The 25,506-nt window shown below is 43.1% G+C and overlaps 1 protein-coding gene across 1 annotated transcript in view; it reads right to left on the bottom strand.

Moving 5' to 3' along the window:
- Positions 1-571: 571 nt before the first annotated feature.
- Positions 572-25,506, bottom strand: part of LOC111072230 (glucose transporter type 1) — a 36,027-nt gene continuing 11,092 nt past the window's right edge. Inside the window, 16 exon segments of the mRNA XM_041594596.1 lie at positions 572-1,810; positions 1,843-3,567; positions 3,570-3,745; positions 6,704-6,807; positions 8,855-8,994; positions 9,054-9,257; positions 11,459-11,581; positions 11,652-11,929; positions 11,990-12,268; positions 12,335-12,459; positions 12,533-12,789; positions 13,860-14,027; positions 14,104-14,269; positions 20,768-20,948; positions 21,010-21,129; positions 23,444-23,608. Of these exon segments, the coding sequence (XP_041450530.1) occupies positions 1,010-1,810; positions 1,843-3,567; positions 3,570-3,745; positions 6,704-6,807; positions 8,855-8,994; positions 9,054-9,257; positions 11,459-11,581; positions 11,652-11,929; positions 11,990-12,268; positions 12,335-12,459; positions 12,533-12,789; positions 13,860-14,027; positions 14,104-14,269; positions 20,768-20,948; positions 21,010-21,129; positions 23,444-23,608 (5,012 nt within the window). The 3' untranslated portion in view covers positions 572-1,009.

Below are 25,506 nucleotides of genomic sequence, written 5' to 3'. Positions count from 1 at the left end.
GTTAATATTATTATGTAGTTGCACGTTGCACGTTGCGTGTTGCAGTTGCGGTTGCTGAAACTCTAAATCTTGTGGCGCTGCTTCCGATGCATCCGCACCGAACGGATGCATCCCTTACAAACTATGTATGTATCTTTAACTTGTATTTTTTAGATTGGGTTTCCCTACTCCTTGCTCCTTGCTCGTTCCCCCCTTTTCCGTCTCTTCCTAGCTGCGAGTACTCTGTGGTGTGGAGCAGTGGGAGCATTATTATTTCCATTTGCCTCGTACTCTTATGTCGCTATGTTATGTATCTCTATGTATCTCTAGCATTATATCTGTTTCTTTAGTCAATTTAAATACGCAAATTTCAAAACCGTCGCTTAACCATTAAGTTTGAATATACAAATGTTCCAGGGTGTGTGTACGCGTACAGTACTTACTATAAGTATAAGTATCTGCATTATCATCATTATTAAAATAGTCGTTGTTCTGCATGTTGTTCTCTTTCTCCTCCCTCTCCTCTCCTCCTCTAACTGTCTTGTAGCTGTGATTCGTGATGTGTGTCTGTGTGTGTGTGATCTGTGATTCGTTTTTCTTTTTTTTTTTTTGCTTGTGGATTGTGCATTGTGTGGTGTGGTGACACTCGCTGGCAACAGAGTTCTTGTTTGGCTTAGCACAAAATTAACCTTAAATTTCTTTCGTTTTTTTGCTTTTGTTTTTGTTTTCTTGTTTTCTTTTTTGGCAGTGTAAAAATTGTAATTAAATTTAAAAGATATCCTCCATTCTGTGGTGATTATTCAGTTATTGCTTGTCGCGACAATGACGATGATGGCAATGGCGATGCTGATGTACAGCCACTGTCCCACTGTCCCACTATCATCTCAGTCCTCGTCCAGGCTCTGCGTACGCCGCTCCAGCTGCTGCTGTTGGGGCTTCAGTTGCTTGGAGACCACCAGATACTTTCGGCCAAAGTACGGCGAATCTATGGGGATTATGGGATTACGGGATACACGCTGGATCACTCTCTTCACTTCTTGCGCAGGAAATTGCGTGCACGCTTGCGCACTCTCTTCAAGACCCCCGACCCGGCCAGTGGGTCCTCGTAGCGCATGGCATGTGCTGCCTGTGGCTGCTGCTGCTGCTGCTGTTGCAGCAACATGTGGTGGCCATGCCCATGGGCGTGGGTGTGAGCATGGGCGTGACTGTGGTGCGATTGCGATTGCGGGTGCGATTGCGATTGCGAGTGGTGATGGGCATGCGAATGCGAGGTGTTGGCTGTGGAGGCGTGATAGTGATGCATTTGTACGAAATCGTCGTCGCCAGCGGGATTGACGGAACCCGAAAGCGGCGAGCTCGGTGACATGGGCTGCGACAGGAGATTGTGCTCGGAGGCAGCGTCAAACGATTCAAAGGGCTGGAACTGCTGCTGCTGCTGCTGCTGCTGCTGATGGTGTGAGTGGTGGTGGGGGTGGTGGTACAGCGGCTGTGGCGACGGCAGCGACGATGAGTGCTCGCTGGTGGTGGAGGCATCCACTTGGCAGCCACCGTTGAACTCCTTGGGCAGCTCATCGATCCCCAGCGACTTCTCGAAGTGCGAGTTGCCCGACATGTTCGTGTAGTCATAGCTGGGGAAGGTGTACGGCAGATATCCCGCATGATGGCCCTCGCATCCCACCATTCCACTCATCTCATCTGGGTCGGCGGCGCCTCCACTCCGATTGTTGATGAACTTCACCTCGTTGGCATTCCGCTCGAGGCTGCTGTTGAACACGATATTGATGTTGTTCGAGCTGGTCGACAGATTGATGTTTGTCGGCGACATTGGAGGCTCCGTTGAAGTGCCCATCCCCGTCCCGTCACAGTTCCAGTTCCAGTTGTCTGGAGGTTCGTCTCCTTGGAGCTGCTGGCTCTGTAGCTCTGGAAGCACTCGCCCGCATCGCTGGAGGCTGTGTTCGTGGTATTCGTGTTGTTGTTGTTGTTGTTGTTGTTGGCGCCGCCGCCGCCTCCGCCGCCCTGCTGGAAGTTGTTCTTGTACTGAAACTCCAGGGCATTGCTCGGCTGGAAGGGATAGTTCTTCGAATTATTGAGGACATCTGTGGCCGTGGGATCGCCCTTCGACAAATACTGATGGATGTCCTCGCTGGTGATCTGCAGGTCCTGGTCCAGGTAGCTGTTGCACTGAATGTAGTTGTTGCAGCAGTTGTTGAACGACTCGCCGGGATCCTGATGGAAGAGCACCGTCGTCGACTCTTCCTCGAATTCGCAGTGGTAGCTGCTGCCGCGCCGCTTCCGGGCTGCTGCCGCTGCCGAGGTACTGGGACCCTCATCGTACACGGAGCCACTCTTCCAGCAGGCGGTCTCGGCGCTGGTGATCTTCCTGCAGGGCTTCTTCTCGGGCTCCGGCTCTGGCACCTGCCAGGCATCCAGCTTTTCCTCCTCTCCTCCTCCTCCTCCACCCACGGCGCCATCAAACTCCGTTGGCGACTTGCCGTCGGCCAGGAAGCTCCAGCGGATGGGCGACGGCGAGCAGGCGTATTCGGGTAGATCGTTGCTCAGAGCTCCCTTGGAGCTCTGCCTCTCCAGAGTGGAACCCGCCGCATCCTCTCCCGCCTTAAGCTCCCCCGCCAGCTGCTTGGCCCTGTCGAAGATGGAGGTCAGTGAGCCCAGTTGACTATTCGGGTGACTGGCATTCAGTCCCCGCAAGGAGATGGAGGTGTAGCTGGGCTGGCGATGCTGCAGGCGCTGCTGCTTCCGCATGGCTGCGGACGCCGACTTGATGGAGTTGTTGCGGCTGAGCGAGGACCGGGAGCCGTAGAGGCTCGTCGAGTCCGTCTGGTAGCAGTAGTCGGAGCTGGTGCAGCAGCTGCTGGGGCGTCGCGACGAGGAGCCGTACAGATCCTCAGCGAAGAACTGGGCCAGCTCTGTGCGCGAGGAGGAGGTGCAGCAGGACTTGCGCACCATAATCTCCTGGACCTCGCGATCCGCGCAACTGGGATCCTGGCAGGAATTGCTGGAGACATCCGTGACAGAGCGATGGCGACGATTGGCGGCGCAGACACCGACACCGACACCACCGTGGCGCGTGGTGGTGCCTGCCGCCGAGTGGTGTCCCGCATGATGGGTGGAAGTGGTGTGGGCTCCTGGCAGACTGCCGCTGCCCTGGCGACGACGTCTACGATAATGATGATGGTGTGAGTGATGGCTGTGCGGTGAGGTGTGGCGACTATGATGCGGACTGTGGCTGTGTGGCTTGCGTGGCTGGTTCTGCAGTGGTTGCATTGGTTGCTGGTGCTGCTGCTGCTGTTGCATTTGGTGGCAGTGTGATAGGATGGAGACCGTCTCCTGATTCGGCTCGTGATTCGGCTTGTGGCTGTGACTGTGCGCTGGTGGTTGCTGCTGCTGCTGTTGCTGTGACATCTGTGGCATCTGTTGGGGCTGCTGCGAGGGGGCTGCTTGATCACATACAACATCCTTCTCATAGCTACAATGTACGTATTCGTGTGTGGCATATCGGGACTGGTGATGCGACTGCTGCGACTGCTGCTGCTGCTGTTGTTGCTGTTGCTGCTGCTGCTGCACATCGGCATCTCCTCAGCGCGACTCACGGACCGAACACTGGCAGTTTCAGGAGGTGAGGCGTTCCTCAGTCAAGGCCCGCTGTTCGGGCAGACAGGTGCTTGCTGACGAAGGTGATGGGGCGCAGAGGCACCGCTCCGGCCCTGGTGTGTACTTCGGCCGCCGTCTAAAAATCGCTCGGAAGCAGCTGCAGGGAAGCGCAGTTGCAGTTGCAGTTGCAGTTTGCAGTTTCAGTGGCAGTGGCAGGACGACAAAGCGGCGGCGACAACGAAAACGTGAGAAATAAAGAACCAAAAAAATCGAGAATACAAAAAGCGATTAATATAGCCGCCAAATCGGGGGGGTGGGGGTTCAATTCATTTCGTGTCGAGTATTTCGAGTATTTTTATTAATTTTCTCTTTTTTTTTTTTTGGGTTGTTGTCTGGGCGTTGTATTTTCTTTTTTTTTTAGCTGTGGTTCCATTCACTCACTTAAAAACAGTGCATGCAAAAAGTACATGCCAACAATACGCATGCAATCGATGGAAAATAAACGCTTGCCTCAAGTACGAGTGCATCATGCAAATTCTCTACGAACAAAAATAATCAAAAACTTCCGTATGAACTTTCGCTGATGATGTTTATAGGGGTGGGTGGGATCACTGCGGGCTTCGATTGATTGATTGATTGATTGATTGATGGTCTGATTAAACGATTGACTGACTGGGATGATTTTCATTTGCTTACTTTTTTTTTTTGTTATTTTTAGCACACTCTTTTGGGGTCATAAACAGAATTTACAGTCGAGTTCCAAATTTCGAGTTTTCAACAAAATTCAATTAATTAAATAAAAATTATAGCTGATATATTCTATATAATTTAAGGTGACATTTCTTAGATCAATTTTGCTTTCGTAAAAATTTTGCTTTAATGAAATTGGGAATACGCCTGATATTCTATGCTCTTCAGAAAAAATTCCCTTTTCTGCGCCCAAAAAGTGTGCCACTGAATCGTTTGAAGAGTTATGAAGATGAAGATGTCTTAAATTTTAATTTCATTTGGACTTTCTTATACCTAAGTGGTGTGTGTGTGTGTGCGTGCTATTTCAGACGCATTATTGGCACTTTTCTTCTTAATCTTGGATGCTGTGAGGCCATTGTGTACGCGAGAGTTTTGTTTTTTTTTGTGGGTGAGTATTGTTTTGGGTGCGTGTTGATTTATTTTTGGGAGAGAAGTGCGTAAGGTGGGTGGGTGGGGGTGTAAGGGCTTTTGGGGCCCAGTTTTTACTTAGCCAATCGGTTGGTTCGCTTGATCCCAAGTTTTCAAGTAGATATTCTCTTCACTTGCGAACTATAAAAAGAACGAAATGAAAACAAGTTGTTTAAGCAGATTAGAGACCTTCTACGAGTACATATGTATATAAGTAGCTCGTTGCAGCCACAGTAGCTTCAGCATTAGTTCTAGAATCTAGATATATGTACTTTGTATTTGTTGTTTAGTTAGTTATAGAATCTAGAATCGACTTTTTTGGGGTGCATTGAGTGCATTGACTGGCGGCGGCGGCGGCGGGTCTTCCAAGCAGCACGCGCTGGGCATTTTCATGTAAATGCTTTCGTGATTGGGTGTATTACGAGTACGAGTACGAGTACGATTAGTTGGGTAGTTGGGTGCTCTTTTTGGTTAGCTTTTTGTGTGCCTTTTGCAACCTACATGACATTCTTCCGTGCGCCGAGTGCCGGCGGAAACTGTCGTCGCCCACGTAGTCAGACTCGTTGTGGTAGCACTTTCTCGCTGCCACTGGCGTTTGTATATTTGTGCCATAGTTCGTGTAGCACGTGGTGGAGCCTACGCCTACGCCTCCACCAACGAGGCCGCCTCCTACTCCTACTCCTACGCCTCCTCCGCTCGAGGCCGCCCCATAGCTGTGGGTTGTCGTTGTGGGACCCAGGAGATTGGTGCTGTCGCTTAAAGGATAGGGACCCATGCCTTCAACCGTCAATGAGAACGAGGTCGTACCAAAGACTTTGATTATTACATATTACGAGTAGAGTTATAGGAGATTTCGTTTCATTTCGTTTCGGTGTTTTTTTTTTTTGGTTTTGTTTTGGTTTTCATGCAAGTTTCAGATCGGATGTTGTCGCCAGATTTGTTGTTGTTTGTTGCGGTTGGTTACATACAATATTTGGTTGTGTTGCAAGTGTATTTTAGGTCCCAGTTGTCGATTGATGATTGATTTGTTTGATTTGGTTCCCAATGGTTCAAAGTTTGTTTCGATTTTTCAGTGACAGAATTCATAAATAAACAATTTGAGAGTTAATTTATCTACCAGATACGCGACTATCACATCGATTTCTCAATTATGGAATAGAGATTATAATAATTATAAGATAAAGATCACAGTTTTCTACACGAACAAGCAGCTAAATATACAAAAATTAACATATTTATTTATGTTTCATTCCAAATGAAAATTAATTAAGAACAAAAAACAAAAACACTATATAGGCAAACGATAATCATAAACAGAGTTTTACACCACAGATATTTGTATGTCTTATAGGAATGAGTGGAATGATTGAATGTTTGTATTTAGATTGTGTTCAAAACAGGGAAAAAACTAAAGAACAAAAACCGAACTAAAATGTCGTTTAATTGCTCTTTAAAGTGTTGTATTTTGTGTGTGTGAAATGTTTATCCTTTCGTTTGGGTCAAAATTGTCACTAAATATTATTTACATTTACGTTTAGATTTCTGTGTCGTTTTCGTGTGTGTTTTTGTAGGTTTTTTCTTGGGGCTAGAGGCCTGCTTTTGTTTATCTAGAGATAGGTAGGTAGGTAGGTGTGTGTGTGTTTTGTGTGTTTAGTGTATCTGCATCTGTGTAACTTTATGTATTTGTTCAACAACATGGATAGGATATGCAAATATTTGTGGATGTTGTTTTCGAGCAATTTGCACAACAAATAATGAGTAGAGCAAAGAGCACAAATGGGGATATTAAAAACTCAAACTCAAATAGAAACACAAACAGAAATTCAAACTCAAACAAAAGGTGAAAACTTGTGTAGTGGTTTTTTTTTTTGTGGTTTTGGTTGGTCGGGTGGGTGGAACGTAGGAGTGTGTGTGTGTGGGTGGTTTTGTTGTTGGATTTTTGTTTTTGGATTCTTACGTGAGTCATGTTGGGTCTTCTCCTCGGATACCATCAAGGCGGCATGCTCGATGCCAGAATTCATTGATTGTGGCTCCAAGCTATTTGTGCAGTTTAGCATACTCCTGAAATTCGCACACTCTACGATTATGTTTTAAGTGTAAACGTATTGTAAAATTGTAATTTTGCAAAAACTAATGAGAGCAATTTTTCCGGGTTTTGGGGGCGGGCGGGTACTCAAGTCAGACGGAGAGAAAGAGAGAGAGAGTGAGAGTTGAGACACAGACACGGAGAGAAAGGGTCCTTTCTGTTTCTAGGATTTTAAGGGTCCATTGGGTGTGTGTGTGTGTGATTTCTTTCAGCTGGAAGAGCTCTGGGTTGCCTGCTGCTTGGAAGTTATTAGGCGCGGCTTTAAAACTAAATTTAAAAAAAAATTTTTAATTAAATTAAAAAATTAACTCAAAAGATCTAAGAAAATAATGTTTATTTATAATCAAAAACAAAAACGTGAAACAAAATTGTATTAAGGCTAGAATTAATACTAAAATCGGAATAATTGCTAGGCACAAGACTCATTCTCCCACAACACAGGGGGGTGGTCCATGGGGGATGTCTGTTCCATTACACAAAACAGGGTGAGTAGAATGGGGAGCATAACGAAAGTGTTTCACTGCACTTTGTGCCTCTTGGTGGGTGCATCGGCATCCCCCTTGCCGGGCGAAGGCGGCGATGGCTCAACATCCCTCAGCGATATATCAATTTCCGCCGTGGCCGTGGAGCCATTGTTCTCGTTGACACTATCCTCACTAGAAACGCGGTGTACGTGGAGGGGGGACATAGACATAATCAAAGACATAATCAGTGTGCGTGTGTGTGGATTGGTTGGTTGGTTGGTTGGTTGGATTGGTTGTATGGATTGTGTGTGGCATGTGGGCATGTAGGCATGTGGCATGTAGGCATGTGACATTTTGCCGGTTAACTAAACCAATTTTATTCGTTGATGAGTCGGTGATGAGAGGTTCGGGCGCTGATTCATGAGTCATGATTCATGATTCGAAGAAGGAGTCATGGTGAAAGATGCGGCGGCTCTTATAAATACATATATAGTATTGTATTGTTTTATACGAGTAGATTGAGTTTATGCAATAGAGAGAGTTAGAAGTTAGAGAATAGAATAGTTTAAAGTTCATATTAAAGATATTTGTTGGGTATTTATTTTTGGATATATTTTTTTTTGCTATGGTTTCTTTGGTTTCTTATTTAGATTTGCTTTAAAACGGCAGCCACTTGTTTTTTGGTTTTTTTTTTTGTTTGTTTTTTGTTTTTGTTTTTTATGTATTTTTTAAAGGGGGGTGGTACGTAACAAAGTAACGAGAAGTACAGGCAAAGTTTTGTTAAGCGACATGCCGAAAATTGTATAGAAAACGTTTTGAGCGCACTTTTCATATGTCAATTGGGTTTTTATTTTTTCGTTTCTTTTGGTTTTCTTTTTGGTTAACGTAATGTACATAAATGTTGCTAAATAAAGTACAGCAAATACGGTAGCTACGTTTTAAAAGTTTAGAAGAAGAGCGGAAACGCATCAGATTCTGATTCATTGAGATTTAGAGACCTTCTTTGGGGTGGGTGGGGCTTTTGGTGGATTTTTGGAGGGTATAGGGGGATAGTTAGCTTTCGGCGTGACTTCATGCATCGGTGGACTTACCCGTACAGTCTACTATCTCGAAAAGTCCTTTTTGTATTTTTGAATTGGGGCATTACATTGGAATTGGTATTTCAAGTCAGAGAAAGAGAGTTATTTTTTTTTGTCGAACGGAAATTGTGCATAAATCAAAACACAAAAGAGAACAAATTTGTAAAAGAAAAAGTAAATCAAGAGGACCCCGTCGAATCCATGGGATTTAATTGTATTTTCCCATTCGATTCAAGGGGTATCAAAAAACAAGGGGTATGCAAACCGCATAATAAACTTCCAAGTAAATGTTAAGAAAAAGGTCAGAGTTAGTTTCAGTTTTTTGGGGGGTTTTCTTCTTCTTCAGAGTTTCTATTTTTTAGGGTTTGGGGGGGTGGGGAAGATTGCTTTTAGAGAGAGTTTTCAGGAACATCGTCGACAAATTGCCATGATTGGTGTGCAGATTCGTGAGTTATGAGGATGAAATCGGAAGAACATACCTGCCATTGTTGTGCCTGAAGAGGGCCAGTATCTCCTCGAACGTCTTGTTCTTGGTCTCGGGCACCTTTTTGTACGTGAATATCCAGAAGATGGCCAAGAACACGCTAAACGGCAAGAACGTATAGTTCTCCAAAGCAGTCTAAAATCAAAAACAAATAATCATATATTTGAATCATGATTGGGAAGCATCTCACTCACCTTCATGCTGGGGAAACCAATGCCAACCACAAAATTGGCCATCCAATTCACTAGCACCGCAATGGCCATGGCACTGGGTCGTGGTCCCTGGGAGAAGAGCTCGGCGGTGATCATCCATGGTATGGAGCCGGGACCAACGGCAAAGAAGACCACAAATCCGAGGGTGGCCACAACCGATAGGTAGGACATCCAGTCGATCATTTCCTGTACGTAACCAAAAAACTCCTATACAAAATGGCATAGTAATCGCATTCTCGATGATTTGTAGGCTTTCTCTTTTACGTTTTTTTTTTCGCTCTCTCGTTACTCGTTACTTTTTACTCGTTTCACGTTTAACAAAGAGAATAAACGGTTATTCGTTACTTGAAACTCGTTACTTGTATGCGTTTCACGTTTGACGAATGCTCTCGAATGTTCTCTCGTTACCCGTTTAACGTTTAACGAACTGTCTGTTCAAACCAAAATCAAATCAGGGAGATTGATGATATCCTCATCAAACAAAATGAATAAAAATATATATCGTAATCCTAGCATCGTTATCCCTGACATTTCTTTTATGCATGAGAGTTGAGTTGAGATTATAGACTATAACTATAGTTTGGGAATTGTATATTTTCTTAGCTTTTCGGTTCTTGGTTCTCAAAGAGTTTCTACCGTTTACCACAACTGTCGCTCGAGTCTTTTTCTGTGCTGCTGCTTAGGATAATATTAATTAGAGCGTGATTCTATATATCTTACAAAGTAATCAGAACTTAAGTAAAGTAAAACTTAAATAAAATTAAAGTCAAGTAAAACTAAAAGTAAGCTTTAATCGTAGTCTAGGTCGACATTGAGAGTTGTGTTTCGTTTGTGTGTTTTGATTTTTAAAGCGATTGATTTTCAGCGCGAGTGCTCTTCAGCTTCTGGCTCTATCTTTTGTACATTTACCAACACTGCTGCCGCAGTGCTGTGTCTCAGTGTTAGTGTTGGCTATTGGCAGTAGTGGAAACAGGGTGCCGTGTCCGATAAACGTTTTTGCAGAGTTTTTAGTTGTGTTCGATTGCGTTTGTTGCCTTTGAAACTGTGTAGGATTGGATTGCTTCTAATAAAATTGTTTGTTGGCCTGATCAAAGCGAAAAGTATAAGCAATAAATAATATAGAATTAAACTGAAAACAGATTCGTCAACTGATTTCGATTTCGAGTGAGTGTTTGGCTTAGTTGTTGTTCTGTGTTCTGTGTGGGTGGGCGAAAGCCTGCCAAGTCGAGAATAGCTTTTAAATAAGGGGCGGGGGACAGGTTGCACGAGGGAGCTGGATCCATGGGTGAGCATCTTCACCAGCAGTCGCCGTTCCTCTAGTCAGTGTAGACGATGCCAGCGAATGCCGGCGATGGCTCTGCTTTGCGGGGTGTCTGAGGGGACCAGCTCTGTCTCACTCGTGCAACAACTTAAGACTAGGCAAACGCAAAATGTCAAAACACAACTCAAAAAATGCATTCCAAAAGCAAGCAACGTGCAAAGAGTATTATACATAGATATTGTAAAGGCTTAAAATGACGCTAATTTATTGCACTAGTTTATGTGTTTAAATATTTAATAATATGTAGAGAGGCTAAACATGCAGTGGCAAGCGGAAAAAACAGATTGCCAACCGCTTGGAATAACGATAATTAATAACCCACAAAAGCGATACCAAAGTGGAGGCCTATAAATTACGTCTATACATATACTAATGTACATATATACATATGTATGTATGTATAAAGTATGTATGAAATACAGGTACTAAATTTAATGGCCGAGGGAGGGAGGGAGCTCTAGCAGCAGAGGCTATAAATTCATCGTGTTATAAATTCAAAATATATCTCACATCAATAATTTATAGAGAAATGTACGCGCGGGACAACTGTCATGCCGTTTGTACTCTCCTCCACCTCCCCTCCTCCTCCTCTCTTTCACTTTCGCTTTGTGAGTATCTATGTATGTGTTTGAGTGTGTGTTCTGTGTGTGTGTGTGTGTGTGTGTGTGAGTGAGTGTTTTGTTGTTGCTGTGTTTGCTGCTTAGCTCTTTTTAGGGGGGCCATAGGCTACTGGCTTTGGGGTTTGTTTAAACACAACTTCATGCATAAAATATTCATATCAATATTCAAATATTTATAAAACACACGCATTCGCTTGGACGATATGCAGATGTGGCAAGTACGAATATATATATAAGTACTATATATATACATACATATATCTAAGGGCTATATATGTATAAGGGTATAGTAGTTTCTTCTTTAAAATTGAAATGCAAATGCGATACACAAAAAAAAGAGGGGCACATTCCACATTCACATTCCACATTCCGGGGGAATACATATAGATATAGAATGCTAATATATATAATATGCTATAGCATATACTGGCCACTCCTATACTTGCCTTGATCAAAAACGAAATCGTTATGAAAATGGAGAAGATGAACATGCCCCCAAGGCCGTACAAGTGGAGCGTCCTGCGACCCGTGCGATCCATCAGTGGAATGGACACCAGTGTCATTACAACCTATGGGCAAAGATGCACAAATATTACATACACATAATTGGGGGATGCAAAAATGATCGTTTAGCCTTGCCATTATAGCGCCTATGCCTATCGTGGCAAACTTGGCGCTCTCCTCCGTCAAGCCCGAGCTCATGAACAGCGACGTGGAGTAGTAGAAGACGGCGTTGATGCCACTGAATTGCTGACTCAGCTGCATCACAATGCCAATGATCAATGGGGGACGCAGGGTGGGCGAACAGATGAGCTCCATGGTGGATATATGGCTCTCGGCCTGCTGGGCACGCTCCTCGGCGCGCATCTCCTCAATGTCCTCTTCGACAGAGCCAGAGGCGCGCAGCCGTCGAAGGGCTACAAACAGATATCATTAGAGGTAAAGTTGCTCAAAGTATTGCGCAAAAATTGTTGTACCTTTTCGTGCCTCTTCCTCCCATTGTTTGGTTATCAGCAAATATCGTGGCGACTCTGGGCAGACGGGCAGTAAAATTAGTTGCAATATTGCTGGACATATGGCCAGGCCGAGGAGTATGGGCCAGCCCTCGTTGGTGCCGAGTATCTGCTCGATCCCCAGGACTTGGGATAATAGTAAACCTACAGTCACAGCCAATTGATTAACAGTACCTAAGCCACCGCGCAGATTCAGTGGCGCTATCTCCGAGATGTACATCGGCACTAGAGATGTATTGAGGCCTGGCGAATGGACGAAGATACTCCCTCAATCTAGAGTATATGTTCAGTGAGCGATGGAGTACTTACCACAATTAACGCCAATTATAAATCGGCCAAGGAATAACATTTCATAGGAATGACTAACTTTGGTAAAACCCATCAAACAAGCACCCGATATTCCAAGCACATTGTTCAATAGTAGGCCGCCTTTTCTGTGGATCCAGAAGCAGAGATCGAAAAGATATATCATCTGTTTGTTTGGGTCTGTATATCGCCGATACGTACCTGCCAAAACGATTGGCCATCCAGCCGCCACTGAAACCGCCGAGCATGCCGCCAATGGCAAAGATGGACACTGCCACCGAGTACAGCTGCTGGATGAACTCCTCGCTAATGTCCTCGCCATAGCGATCCTTGTACACATCCTTCATGAAATTCTCGATATTCTTCTCTGGGGCATTGATCACTCCGGTATTGTAGCCGAACTGCAGCATGCCCAGCACCGCCGAGAAGATCGAGTATGTGAGGAAGAAGGTGAGACCCTGGAAAATGTGTGTGACGAAAGAAGGAAAATGTATCCATTAGTCTTGTACAACATCTGCCCGATGGGGAGGACAACGGAAGGACATTTGGGGATTCGGTTCTTGGGGGATTCTGTGCGGGTCCATCAAACGCTTTGCAAACAAACGAGTGTGCGGTACAGTAAAACCAATATTCAATATCCATAATCCATAATCCATCGATCGATCGATTGATTGATTGATTGATTGTTTCTCTAAGCATACGATTTCGCCAATTATTATTATCTAATTGAAACTTAGGCATAATTAAAATAATAGTAAAACTCTGATGAATGGAGAGTGTCTGTCTGTCTGGTGGGATGTTTCAAAGTAAAAAATTTATTCAAATATAAAGCAAACAAAAATCATACACAAAATAATAGTTTCGTAGAAGATTCGTTTTATTTTCATAGCTTTTCGCTTATAAACTTAACACAAATATAAAATTATAATTAAAATACCATTGTTCCACTAGCAGGAGATCGTCTGAAAGTGAAAGGAAACTTATCGCCCGAGTGCATAGACTCGCTGATCGAATTTCCCATAAGTGAAGGGCTTAATTCGAAACAAATCTCGTATAAAATTAACGATGAAATCTTAAAAAGAAATCGCTAAAGTAAATCTCCTGCTAATGGAGCTGTGGCACAAAAGATTCATAGATAAAGTACGTTGATGACAAAGCCGTCTGTGTGTGTGTGTGTGTCTGTGGCATGTGCAGAAGCTGGTACCACAAAATCTGTGATATATTTACATATATTTCCATCCTTCAGGTAGCAGCTTCTGCTGTCAGTGGATGTGTGGTGTGTGTGTGTGTGTGTGGAGCGTGTGACATGTGGATGGATGGGTGGCAAGGTGGTTCTGTGGCATAGATGACTGGATGGTAGAGTGGCTTGGTGGGTGGGTGGTTGGGTGGTTGGGTTTTGGCTGAATGGTTTTATTGGACAAGTGACAAGTGTGTGGTGGTTGGTGGTTTTTGGTTCTTTGGCTCTTTGGTGGTGTATTTCGGTTTGTAGTACATGAGATAGAGAAATGAAATTCAAGTATTTAATTACACAACATGGCAAATAATTTAAGCTACAAACTTGTTCTAAAAGTCTTAGCTTCCGTCGGTGCGTGTGCTCCTCCAGTCTGTCGACATATTCGCGCAGCTCCTCGATCTCCTCCTTCACCTGCTGCACGGTGTCCAGTTCATGCTTGATGGCCACCATATCACGTTTGACCTGTTTCACAGAGTATAAAAAATATATATATATATATTCTCGTTGAATAATGTCTGGGGGGGGGGGGGACAATCACCTCTGAGACTTCACTCTGGCAGGACTCCACGGATTTGGTCAGCTCTTGGAGCTGGGTGCGAATTTCGCACAAGGCGACTGTCGTCTCCAGGTGTCGATCGCCTCGCTGCAGCTCATCGAGTTTCGCTGATAGATTCATGCTCATCACGCTAACTTGCTTTTGCAAACTGCACAATGTACAAATGTAATTCAATTGCACAGCAAACACAGTGGCATGCCACAGTTTCAGTTCCAACAGTTCCAGTTCAAGAGGTCACGCACGCAGCGGGGTTGCAAGTGGATTGAGGTTGTCCAGTCCAGTCGCAGGCGGAGTCGCAGTGCCAGTGGCAGTGGCAGTCAGAGTTTAAGAAAATATCAAGTAGAAAATGCACTTTAGTCGTACGATACGCTACATGGCATTCATTTCGGCCGAAATCCTGCTACATTCATACATATGTATATATACGTAAATACATGTATATATATATATGGTATTTGTATCGTATATAGAGCTATTTAGCGTGTACGTATACGTAATTTATTTCGCAAGAAACACACAGAAAAACGAAATTATTTATGACCGCTTGCATTAAAATTTACTGAACTATGCAATTATTGAGGAATGGGGAATGGCATGGGGAGCAACATAAATATCAAGAGGCAGGGAAATCGCTGCAACAGAAAATAGTGGGAAAAATGGAGGAAGGAAGGAAGGAGGCAGTGGAAAACAGCGGAACAGTGTAAGCAGCTGGGGAAAACGCACACCAGATACAACAGCAGTCAGGCAGCAGCTCCTTTCTTGGCGCTCTGCAGCGGAGGCCCTGGCTTTTGGGCTGAAGCGCGAGTGCAGCTGCGGAGCTGTGCTGTGGTTCTGTTTCTGTTTCTGGTGGCAAAAGTCCAAGAGCAAACGAAAGGAAACAACAACAAAAAAAAAGGAGAGCACGAAACATGAGCAGGAAGGGAGGCAGCAGAAGCAGTCGAAGCAGTCGAAGGAGGAGCAGCACGAAAGGATGCAAAAGCAGTGGGTTGTTCCACCAACAAATACGAAAACAAAAGCTAGGACAGGGCCAGGGCCAGGCGGTCGCAGTCGACGTCCACTAAGTACATAAAAAAGTAACTTAAACTAAATTGTTGGCATATTTCGTTATGGTCCAAGGCTCAAGAGTAATGGGAAAGTCGAAATGGCAAAGTAGAATCCAGAAAGAATGAAAAATTGATGGTCTCGTATTCGTTGCAGAGCCATGGGCTATATCCCTTTAAGTTCTTGCCACATCCGAGAGGCAACCATCATTTATTACAGATACAATACCCCCCGCCCGCTCCACCCTTTTGTTTGGTTACGTTTTTGTTCTATTTCTAATCCTGTTTATATTTTAGGATCCCGCCATCCCCTCTCCGCACATCGAATGCATCAGATTTACATTTTCATCAGAGAAAACAAATCGCTGGCGCGCTGTTTGCATTAGTTTTTGGCTCCCAGATACGAGTATGAGTACGAGCACGAGCACGAGTATATATCCATATTCGGGCTGCTTTTTGTGCGTTGGAGAGAATGCTGTTCGTACAACAAGCAAACAAGCAAACAACCAAACATGCAGCAAACAAAACACAAGCGAACGAACCCGCATCTAAATCAAATGGCAACAATGGGCAAAAAGCTGCTCCTAGAAGCTCGAAGCTTTTGATACCCTGCAAGTTTAAATATTACACTACTTGCGTTGGAAAAAAAATTATATTTTTTTTAGAAAGAAATAAGCAGAAATATGCTGCTTCGTTTCCTTTTCTGCTTCACAAACATCTGCTAAAAATCATATAGCCCTGCTGTAAATCGTGAAATTATAGTCACCAGAACTCCATGCCACATTCTATGTGGTGGGTAGCGATGCTGCACACAATGCGCATACGACACGTGGCCCGGGACACCAAAGTTCATGCCATGCCTCTCGAGTTGCTGCTGCTGCTGCTGCTCCTCCGCATTATGTTAATGCGGATGAGGCACGGAGATAGCAGGGGATCTGCTACTGCTGCTGCTTTTGCTGCTGTTGCTGCTGTCGTTAGTATTGTTATTGTTTTGCATTTGCACGGACACTGTTTTGCCGAGCATAAAAGGATTATTTTATGCATACATCAGCGAACGTTGCGTTGCGGAACCGAAAACCGAAACCAGAAACCGAAACCCCAGACCCCAAACCCCCAACCCCCAATCCCCAACCCATAACCGACAGGCAGCACACCCTAGAAACCAGAACCGAGGACATACCGAGAGGCGGCTGGCATCTACTGGCATCCTGTTGTGGCAAGTTATTGTTCTCTCTCAATGAAAACAATTGCTATCCTATCTGCCAGGATATCGCCTACTGTCCGTCCTACTGCCTGCTGCCTACTGCCTGCAACATGTGTATTGGCAACGCACAACACAACTGTACTTGTGGCTGCTGTCCCCTTGTCCCCTTGTCGGTTTTGTCCTTCTGTCAGCTGCAGGAATTTTCGGTTTTGTATAACGGATTTGTATACGTGAGCATTTAATAAATTTTCTGCCAATTTTCTCCGCTTTTCCCCGGCGTTTTCCTTCCGTCCCTGGCATTTGCATTCATTAAAATCTCGAGTACGTGCAACTTGCTTGCTTCCTCGGAAAAGGATGCCCACATGCCCCACATTTTCGTTCGGTTTTCGCTTCATTTTGTCACAAGAGTGAAAATTCTAAAACAAAAGCCAGGGCTTGGCCTCTACGGATTATATCTTTTGGCAGATGATTGCAATCACATTAGCAATGTTCGTCGGCAAGGCAAAACCCCACACACGTCAAGGAGTACGAATACATTCCACATCATCATTCAGACGAGACACTTTCGTTTCCAATCAGTTACAGGTTGGATTTTCTGCTCATTGAAACATCAGTTACAGGTCATATTTGTCTCAGATTTCACGGCACACAGAATACATTTTTAGGGTATATATTAAATAAATTAAAATCATAATTCGATTATAAATAACAGATCAGATTGAAAGATTGAAAGGGGAATACAGATCGAATCAGATCTGTTGGGGGGATATAGGGAATAGTTCGGATGCGGATACGGATACGTAGGATAAACCAATTGGCATATAGGACATTCACCAAACGCTAACATATTTCATTTGCTGCATTGCTGCTGCTCGTGGCATTCTGCTCTGCTGGCATCACAGTTTCTGAATTAAATTTCAATTTTATTTGCGGTTGCGTTGATTTTCATTTCATTTTCCAGGGTCTAGCAATATTTTATGATTTGCATAATTCATTCATTTTGATGTTGATTTTTTGTTGTTGTTGTTGTCTGAAATTTCTCAATTGTTTTTTTACGGTTGGGATATTCCTCAATTTCTATAAATTCTATAAATTATTATAGAGTTATTTTACATATGCAGAAAAGCAAAATGTTGTTCAATGGGAAACAAAACAAATGGCGGTGGCGATGGAGGAGGGCAGAGGGCGTGTCTCCTCTCATCCCCTGCCTCACATGTGAGAGGGTGAAGAGGCAACAACAAAGATGCAACAAAGATAGCAACAAACATTATGTAATTTTTCTTGGGGGTTTTCACTGTCATGTTAGTTTTTTCCCTCTTTAGTTCGTTTTTTTTTTTTTTGTTAATTTTGTTGGTGGAATGACCGTTACGCCAATTAGTTTGGGGTTTTCTTTTTTTTCTATTTTTTTGTTTTTTTTTTTTGTTTTTTTTTTGGGTGTTTTTGAAACCATAAAAACTGTGTGTGCAGTAATTTATTGCAGCAAACGAATTGAAAATGATAACCAGAACAAAATGAACGACATTTAGGAGATTGTTACACGATGCGTTTTCAAACGACTGCAGACACTCATTTATACATGAGAATGGCTCTCATTTAACCATTTAAATGGCCTTTTATAATTAATTTACTTAACCATTCGACAGATTTTACGTTTCTGGGGTTTATTTCTGCTGATTTTTGATTGAAAACACATCGTATACGGCAGACGTGTGGTGGCAGCTTTGACGAGTGGCGATATATATCCCGAAAAATATATTGTGTGACTGACTGGCTGATTGACTGACTTGCTGGCTGACTGATGGATCACGACTACGGGGTAGTGGAAAGTGGAGTGGATGGTAAGAGTGGAGGAGGCAGAGTGGGGAATGGAGCTAATTATGAACTTTGATGACATGCAGAGAGGAGAGAGACGCCAGAGAGAGGGAGAAAACCGCATGCTGATTGACTGCCTGTGCGAGGACGTTTGTCAATGACTGTACATGGATTTTCCTCTGTGGGTGAGCGTATGTACACATGTGTGTGTGTGTGTGTGTGTGACTTAATGGACACTCAAACACTTTTGGGCATGTCATAAAAAACATGACACAGCCCAGGCAGCAGGCAGCTGGCAGTCTGCTGTTTGCGGCTGCCCCTCGAGGGCACTGCATGGGATGCCGCACATCTCTCTTCGAATATACCCTCTCCTGGGGTCACCTTCTCTCTTTCTCACTCTTTTGGGGAATATTTATGTATGTTCATTGGTAAAACTAATTTAATTTATACTTTTGCACATAATTGAATACTAATTGAATGTTGCATGCAGATGGAAAATGGAAAATGGAAAATAGAGAGACAGAGTTGTGGCAAATATTCGAATAATTAACAAATCAATTTGAGTGCCAAAAACAGAGATAGAGCTAGAGATAGAGAGAGAGAGCGAAGAGTGCAGAGTGCAGAGAGTAAGGGTTAAAGGTTAAAGGGGGATTAAACATTACAAAGAGTCAACGACAGGGTGGAGCGAGGGAGGGGAAATTAGCAAAAATATTTCGATATTTAATTGAAGTTTATTTGGTTTTTGGAACTAAATTGCATACTCATTGAGTGGCGTGAATACCAAACCACTTTGCGAGTGGCTGCATCGTTCATGTTGTTGTTGTTGTTGTTGTTGTTGTTGTTGTTCATGTTGTTGTGGCAGTGGCAGTGGCAGAGTGGCACAGACAGAAAGGTGGATGAAGTGGATGACAAAAGAGCACATATACATATACATATACTAGACATTGGGTAGAACATGGTGTGTGTGTGTGGTGGCAGAGTGAGAGAAATGGAAGAACGGCAGCCGCGCTTTGAATTTTAGCGACATCCCCAAAATGTCTGGCCTTAAATTGCAGCAACACCAAAAGTATGCTGCCAAATGTTACCAAATGTTTTAAAGGTAGAACAACTCGCAGGCCTGTCCTCGATTTCATTTTCACAACAAATTTCACATTAAATTAAAACAATTTATGTATAAGAAATAATAGGTTATCATTATTCTACTTCTTCTAAACATATCTTAGGAAATTCTAAAGGAAATCCCATTAATATACCTTTTGAAAAATGTGAATAAAACCGAGAACAGCTCTGATGGGAAATAAAAATATTCTGAGCGTTGGACAATCATTATTTTTACTGACTCAATCACTCAATCAACTCTGGTGACATTTTATGACAGTTTTTTTCGTGTGTGATTGCGGTTTTTGCTGAGCAACAAAAGAAGTGACACGTACCGATAAAAGTGACGGAGTGACCGAAAAATAAACCAACAAATAAATGAATGACAGCAAACAAATTTTAAAATTGCACAAAAAATTAATTAAAGCACTAATTTAATTTTGCAATATTTTACAGATTTAACAAATACACACACACACGAACACAAATCAGATTCCGAAACGGAAACAGAAGCAGATGCGACAGATTTAGCCATGAATGAATGAGTGAGTGAATGAATGGAAAATAACTCGTGAATGCGTGACGCGTATGCATGAGTGATGTTCGAATGCTGCTGCACATTATGATGCGATCGATTATACGTTAGTTAGTGATTAATTAAATGGATGTTAGTTAGTGTTTATGCTAGTTAGTTATGCTAGTAAGCGGAATGTGGATATGGATATGTACCTGGGTGGCATTGTGCCCATCATTTTGCTGCTGGCTTTTTATGCTTATCTCTGCTCCGTTGTTTTATATATTTTAGTTGCTAATTATCTTTATTTTTAGATTTTGTATATATGTATATATATTAGATATAGTGATTGGTTCGTTGCTTTTGCCTTTCTCTCTCGTTTTTGATTTAGTTTTTTTTTTTTTCTTATTGGTGAATGTCGTATGTGCCCGTAGGTTTTTTTGTTCGTAGGGGTACGTTTTCTAGGGTATCAGAAACAACACACAACACACACAATGGGCAATGGATGATGCCCCTCAATCTCAATGCGCTCTCTCAATGAATAATTGACAGAAGAGAGTAGTCTAAAGGACACACAGGAGGAACACACTTAAATGAACACAAATCTGTTAAAGGAATGGAGAAACATAGTGGATCATAGTACATATACATAGAAACAGATACAGCTATATATTTTCGCACATACAAAAAGAAGGCCCGAAATTACATTTGAAATTAAAATTAAATATTTGAACATAGAAAAACATTAATTGTTTTCATAAATTAAACAAAAATTCCACGCAAATAAAATTGCTGTTTATTTGCGGCAGATATTTATGGCTCCCAACCTCCTCCAAACACTGCCAGCCAACAAAATTAATGACCCTTAATGAGGCATTATTTGGGGCATACAACAGTGGTCAGAGGGGGGGTGGGCGGTGCTATAGGTTAAATAAAATATACAAAGAGGTGGAGTTAGAGAGCGAGAGAGATACATACTCGAGCAGCAATTGGCGCAATGTGGCCTCGTCCTCTCCATGACATCTCAATCTCGATTCACGATCACGATCATCCCGACTCGAGGAGGAGGTGTGGCGCTGCCGCTTGGGGGCATAGCTAAACGAATGACGATAGAAACGGCCGTTGTTTTGTATATTCTCTGCACCACCACGATAGGCGTCTACATAGGACATAAATATATATATATATATATTAATATATTAACTAATAAATATTCTTACCTTCTGGTCGCAATCGTACTGGCGGTGATGTCAGCTTGAGTTGTTGTGACGTTGTTGAGGGCGGATTCTTACGTCGACCACCAAACACATAATCGTAGGAATCTTCGCTCAAATTGGACACTGGATTGTGGATCGATCGATGTGTGTATCGGATCGGTAGGGGGGGAGGTATGGATGGAGTTTAGATTTAGGAAACACCAGACATAAAACCGTTTAAGGCTTTAGATTTCAACACATTTTTATACACAAAACACAAGAAAAGAAGCGCAAACTGAACCGAAACTTAAACGAAAATCAATCGGAATAGCAAATATTTACCATAAATAAGTTTTAAAATATTTAGAAATAATATCAAAAACAATAAAGATTGTTATTGTCTTATGTTAACGCGAATAAACACTTTGTAAACACAATATTCCATATAGAAAATATAAAAAACTCTAGACACACAAGGAACCCAATAAAAATAACAAAACAAAGATCCGAAAACACTCGAAATAATAAAAATATATGCCATAAAAATAGAAATCTATTCCTTTGGTAACTCTAATACTCCCTCTGTAGACACAAAATATTGTTAGAACACAACCAAAAAATCACCAAAAATTCAAAACAAATTCTCAGAGTCACAAATTAATAAAAGTAAAGCCACCAAAAATGATCAGAAATCTCTTATTAATGAAACTCACTCTATAAACACAATAAATCACACATTAAACCACCAAAAGCATCATAAAAATGAATAATAAATAGAATAGAATAACAAAAAAAAATATATAAAATCAAAGCGAATATTTAGTTTGTCAAGATTTGGTGGTCATATAAACATTTTGTGGTTGTTTTTGGTTTAGTTAAAGTTGTTGCAGTTCGTTGTGGATAGATTGTTGTTCGTTGGGGGCGATAGATTGTTGTTCGTGTTATATTCGTGAAGATTGAAAGAAGAGAGCACACAAACATCATTGTAGTTGTTATCACATTTTGATTGTTCATTTTCATACAATTTTTGGTGTTTCAACGGCACAAAAAGTCTTAACAGGGGGGAACAATTGGCTAAAAAAAACAGCCTGAAAAAAGCACAACTGCAAAAAACACATTCCGCTGTTTTTTCGCTCTAAAGAAAACACAGCTTCAAAAAACACACGCACTCAAAAAGAGAGAGAGATCAGGGAAAAATACAGGCGAAAGCTTCAGTGAAGTTTTCATGTTTTAATGGGTTGAAAGGGGGTGGGAACAGCAGAGCGGGGGGGGGGGGGCAAGGCAATACAAATAAAAAGTTGTTATCAAAAATTGGCAATACAAACATTAGGCAAATATATAGAACTTTTAGTACATATAGAGAGAGAAAGAGAGAGAGAGAGAGATAGAAAAAGAGTTGATTTGAAATGTGAGGGAACGATAGAGATATTTGGCTGATTGATTGTTTGATTGATAGACTGACTGACTGACTGACTGAATGAGTGGTGCTTCTGCTGTTGTTTGCAAAAAAGTTGAAGGGTGGGGCAGACACCAAAAAGTGTACGATGGGGAATGTACATATATGTATGTGCGTGTTTTGTGGAATAGTGTAGTACGAGACGAGTGTAGCGGTGGGTTCTGTGCTTCAGGTGTGTGCTGGACCCATGAGGGGTCTACCGAGGAGTTTCCACTAGCATCGTTGCTCCCATAAGCGAAAGGCTATATTCGCCAGAAGCCATTTGGGATGTTTAAACGATGAATACCAACAAAAATCACTGATTTAATGCTTGAAAATAAAAAAAATACTTTAATTTTTTTGAAAACTACTCAAATATTTTTCAACTTAAATATTTGAAAGAATATTGAAGGGTATTCAATCCCAAGTACGCTAATATGAATGGAAATGTGCTTCAAATGGATCCAATGTATAGCACGAAATTGTGGGACGAGTGTACGACCGTGTAGGGGGAGCAGTGTAGCAGTGTGTGTTTGTGCGTCAGAGTTTTAAAGTTCAGGTGGGTGTAGCAGTGTGTGTGTGTGTGTGTGTGAGGGGTTTTATAGAGAAAAGAAACTAAAAATAAAACCAGAAATACAACTAAAATCCAATACAAAAGGGCAATCGAATCGAGTAGCCCCAATCTACACACCAATTAAAGTTGCAATCAATTGGAAAAATGGGGCTGAAAATGCAAGGGAAAATGGGGCATGGAGCATGGGGGGAGGTGAAAAAATGATAGAAACAGCAGCAGGGAAAGCAACAAATAAAATCAGAGTCCGTAAGTGCAGCAGCAGCAGCAACAAACTGGTGCATGCAACACAAACTTTATAATGGGGCACAAAAATCTCTACACAAAAAAAAAACAAAAAACAAATAAAATAAAATGGAATAAAATACGGAAATACAATAAAGAAAGAAACGGCAGGCAACAACAACAAATAGACAGAATATGCAACATTCTGTGGCAGGCAGTTGGCACACCTGGAAATACGCTCAATGGCTGCAGCACTTGGGTGGAACGCAGTGGCGGTGGTAGCGGTGGCAGCTGTCCAAACGGATCTTGATCGTTCGAAATGGAAGACGTCGGCGGTGAGATGATCATCGATGATATGTCACCAATGGTCGCCATGTCATTGATCTGGCAGGCTTTTCCACAGAACAGAAGAGAAGAGGAGAGAGAAATTATCGTTAATATAGAGAGAGAGAGAGAGAGAGAATGTTACAGAGAGATACAGAGCAAGAGAGAGAGAGATGTGGTCTTTGGGGATGCTTAAAAACTATGGTTTATTGTGCGTTTGGGGTTGCCGTTGCCCCAAAAGGGACCACCAGGAGCATGGAGCATGGAAAAGCTTTTAATTCCGAAAAATGAGACGTGGAGAAAGGGTAAGAAAAAGGGGAAGGCAAAGGCAAATGGTAAAGGCAAATGGTAAAAAGGTATGTGCGGCAGTGCGGGCGCCATATTTCGCACATAAATTGTGTGCCACACGGGGGCTTGGTAGGGGGGGGCTGGGTCCAGGTCCGAGTCCAAGGATGGGCGTTGCATGCATCGCTGCATACACAAAAGCAACGCCTCGACAAACACACAGCAAGAGTAGAGACGCAGAGAAGTACAGAAAAGCCTGGAGAAAACTCTGGAAAAACGAAGAAAACCTAGGCGAAAAGGAAAACCCATGCATACCCACATACATATGTACATATGTATGTGTATGTGTATGGCTAAGTGTATGTGGTGCGTGCCTCTGAATAAAATAGATTTTTGCATTTTGGTTCGAAAGGAGGCACCGCAGCGGCAGCAGGAGCAGCAGCAGCAGCGGAAGGACCGAAAGACATTCCGCTATGCACCCTGTTGTGGCACGCTGCGTGCTACATGCCGCACAAGGTGCCAAAGGTGAGCTTCCATTAAAGACAGCAGCGGAGGATCAATCAAAGCTCAATAAAAGGTTGCCCAATCGAAGGGAAGCCTCAAATGTGATGCCATTTTCCTTCCATTTGCCTTCCGTTTTCCCCTTCTTTTTGTATCCCACTTAAAAAATGCTTCGCTGGCTGTGCGATAAATGTGTGTTCCATGCCCCAATGGCCACTCCTTCCCGCTGCTCCATGTTCTTGTGGTTCTTCCTTTATTCCTGCTGCTGCCCCTAGCACTAACACACGTGCAACAGCAGCAGCAGCAGCAGCTGCCTTTTTATACCGTTCAACCGTTTCAGAAAGTGGGTTGCGGGGCGCTGGGAATATTTTGAATTTTTATTATTTGCAATTTGCGTTAATGTTGTGGAAAAAACAAGCATGTGGCAAGGTGGCAAGGTGGCAGGAGAAGCAAAAGCAGAAGGCGCCCTGCTATGGCTTTGGCTTTGGCTTTCGGCTATTGGTATGTCCCCCCCCCACCCCCTACTACCACGCTCTTCTACTCTTTCCCTCTCTTGTGGCTTCCCATTGAATGGCCATTTGTGTCACACACACATACAGTGAGTATTTGGCCACTGTGTGTGTGTGTGTGTGTGTGTGCATACACGCATACACTAATGACCTTTTCATGGCCGCCATCTCTCGCCCCCCAAGTGCGCCACTGCCTCAGCAGCCCTGTCGATGAATGCAAGAAATGTGATGGCAAATTATGGGCCTCTTCTCTGCCACGAAACGGAGGAAGAGCTGAATCCCCTCCTGCCACATCCTTTCACTCCGTAGGCACATCCCTTGGCCACATTTACGGCCACATCCCTACGGCCTGCGAGTGTATCCTCGTCAGAAGCGAGCCTCAGCCTCAGCCCCATCATCGTCGTCTGTAGTTGTCTCCCCCTTTTACTCCCACCGAGTACGAGTATATTGACAAAATGATTTGTAAACATTTTTCGCATCATTAGTTCTGCTGCGGCGGCGACGGCGGCGGCTGCTCCTCTGTAATTCCAGCAGATCCCTAGCGCCTGTTCGCCCACCCCTGTACATGGCATGGGGCAGGGGCATGCGGTGGTGGTGGTGCATCATTTCCCTTTTGGCATTTAAGCGATTAAAATCCGTGCATGCATCATGCGCCCCATCTGCCCATGAAT

This window comes from Drosophila obscura, unplaced genomic scaffold (assembly GCF_018151105.1).
Source record: "Drosophila obscura isolate BZ-5 IFL unplaced genomic scaffold, ASM1815110v1 contig_1, whole genome shotgun sequence".
NCBI classification, from domain to species: Eukaryota; Metazoa; Arthropoda; class Insecta; order Diptera; family Drosophilidae; genus Drosophila; species Drosophila obscura.
The sequence above is the reverse complement of the archived record's forward strand: the minus strand, read 5'-3'. Positions and strand labels throughout refer to the sequence as shown.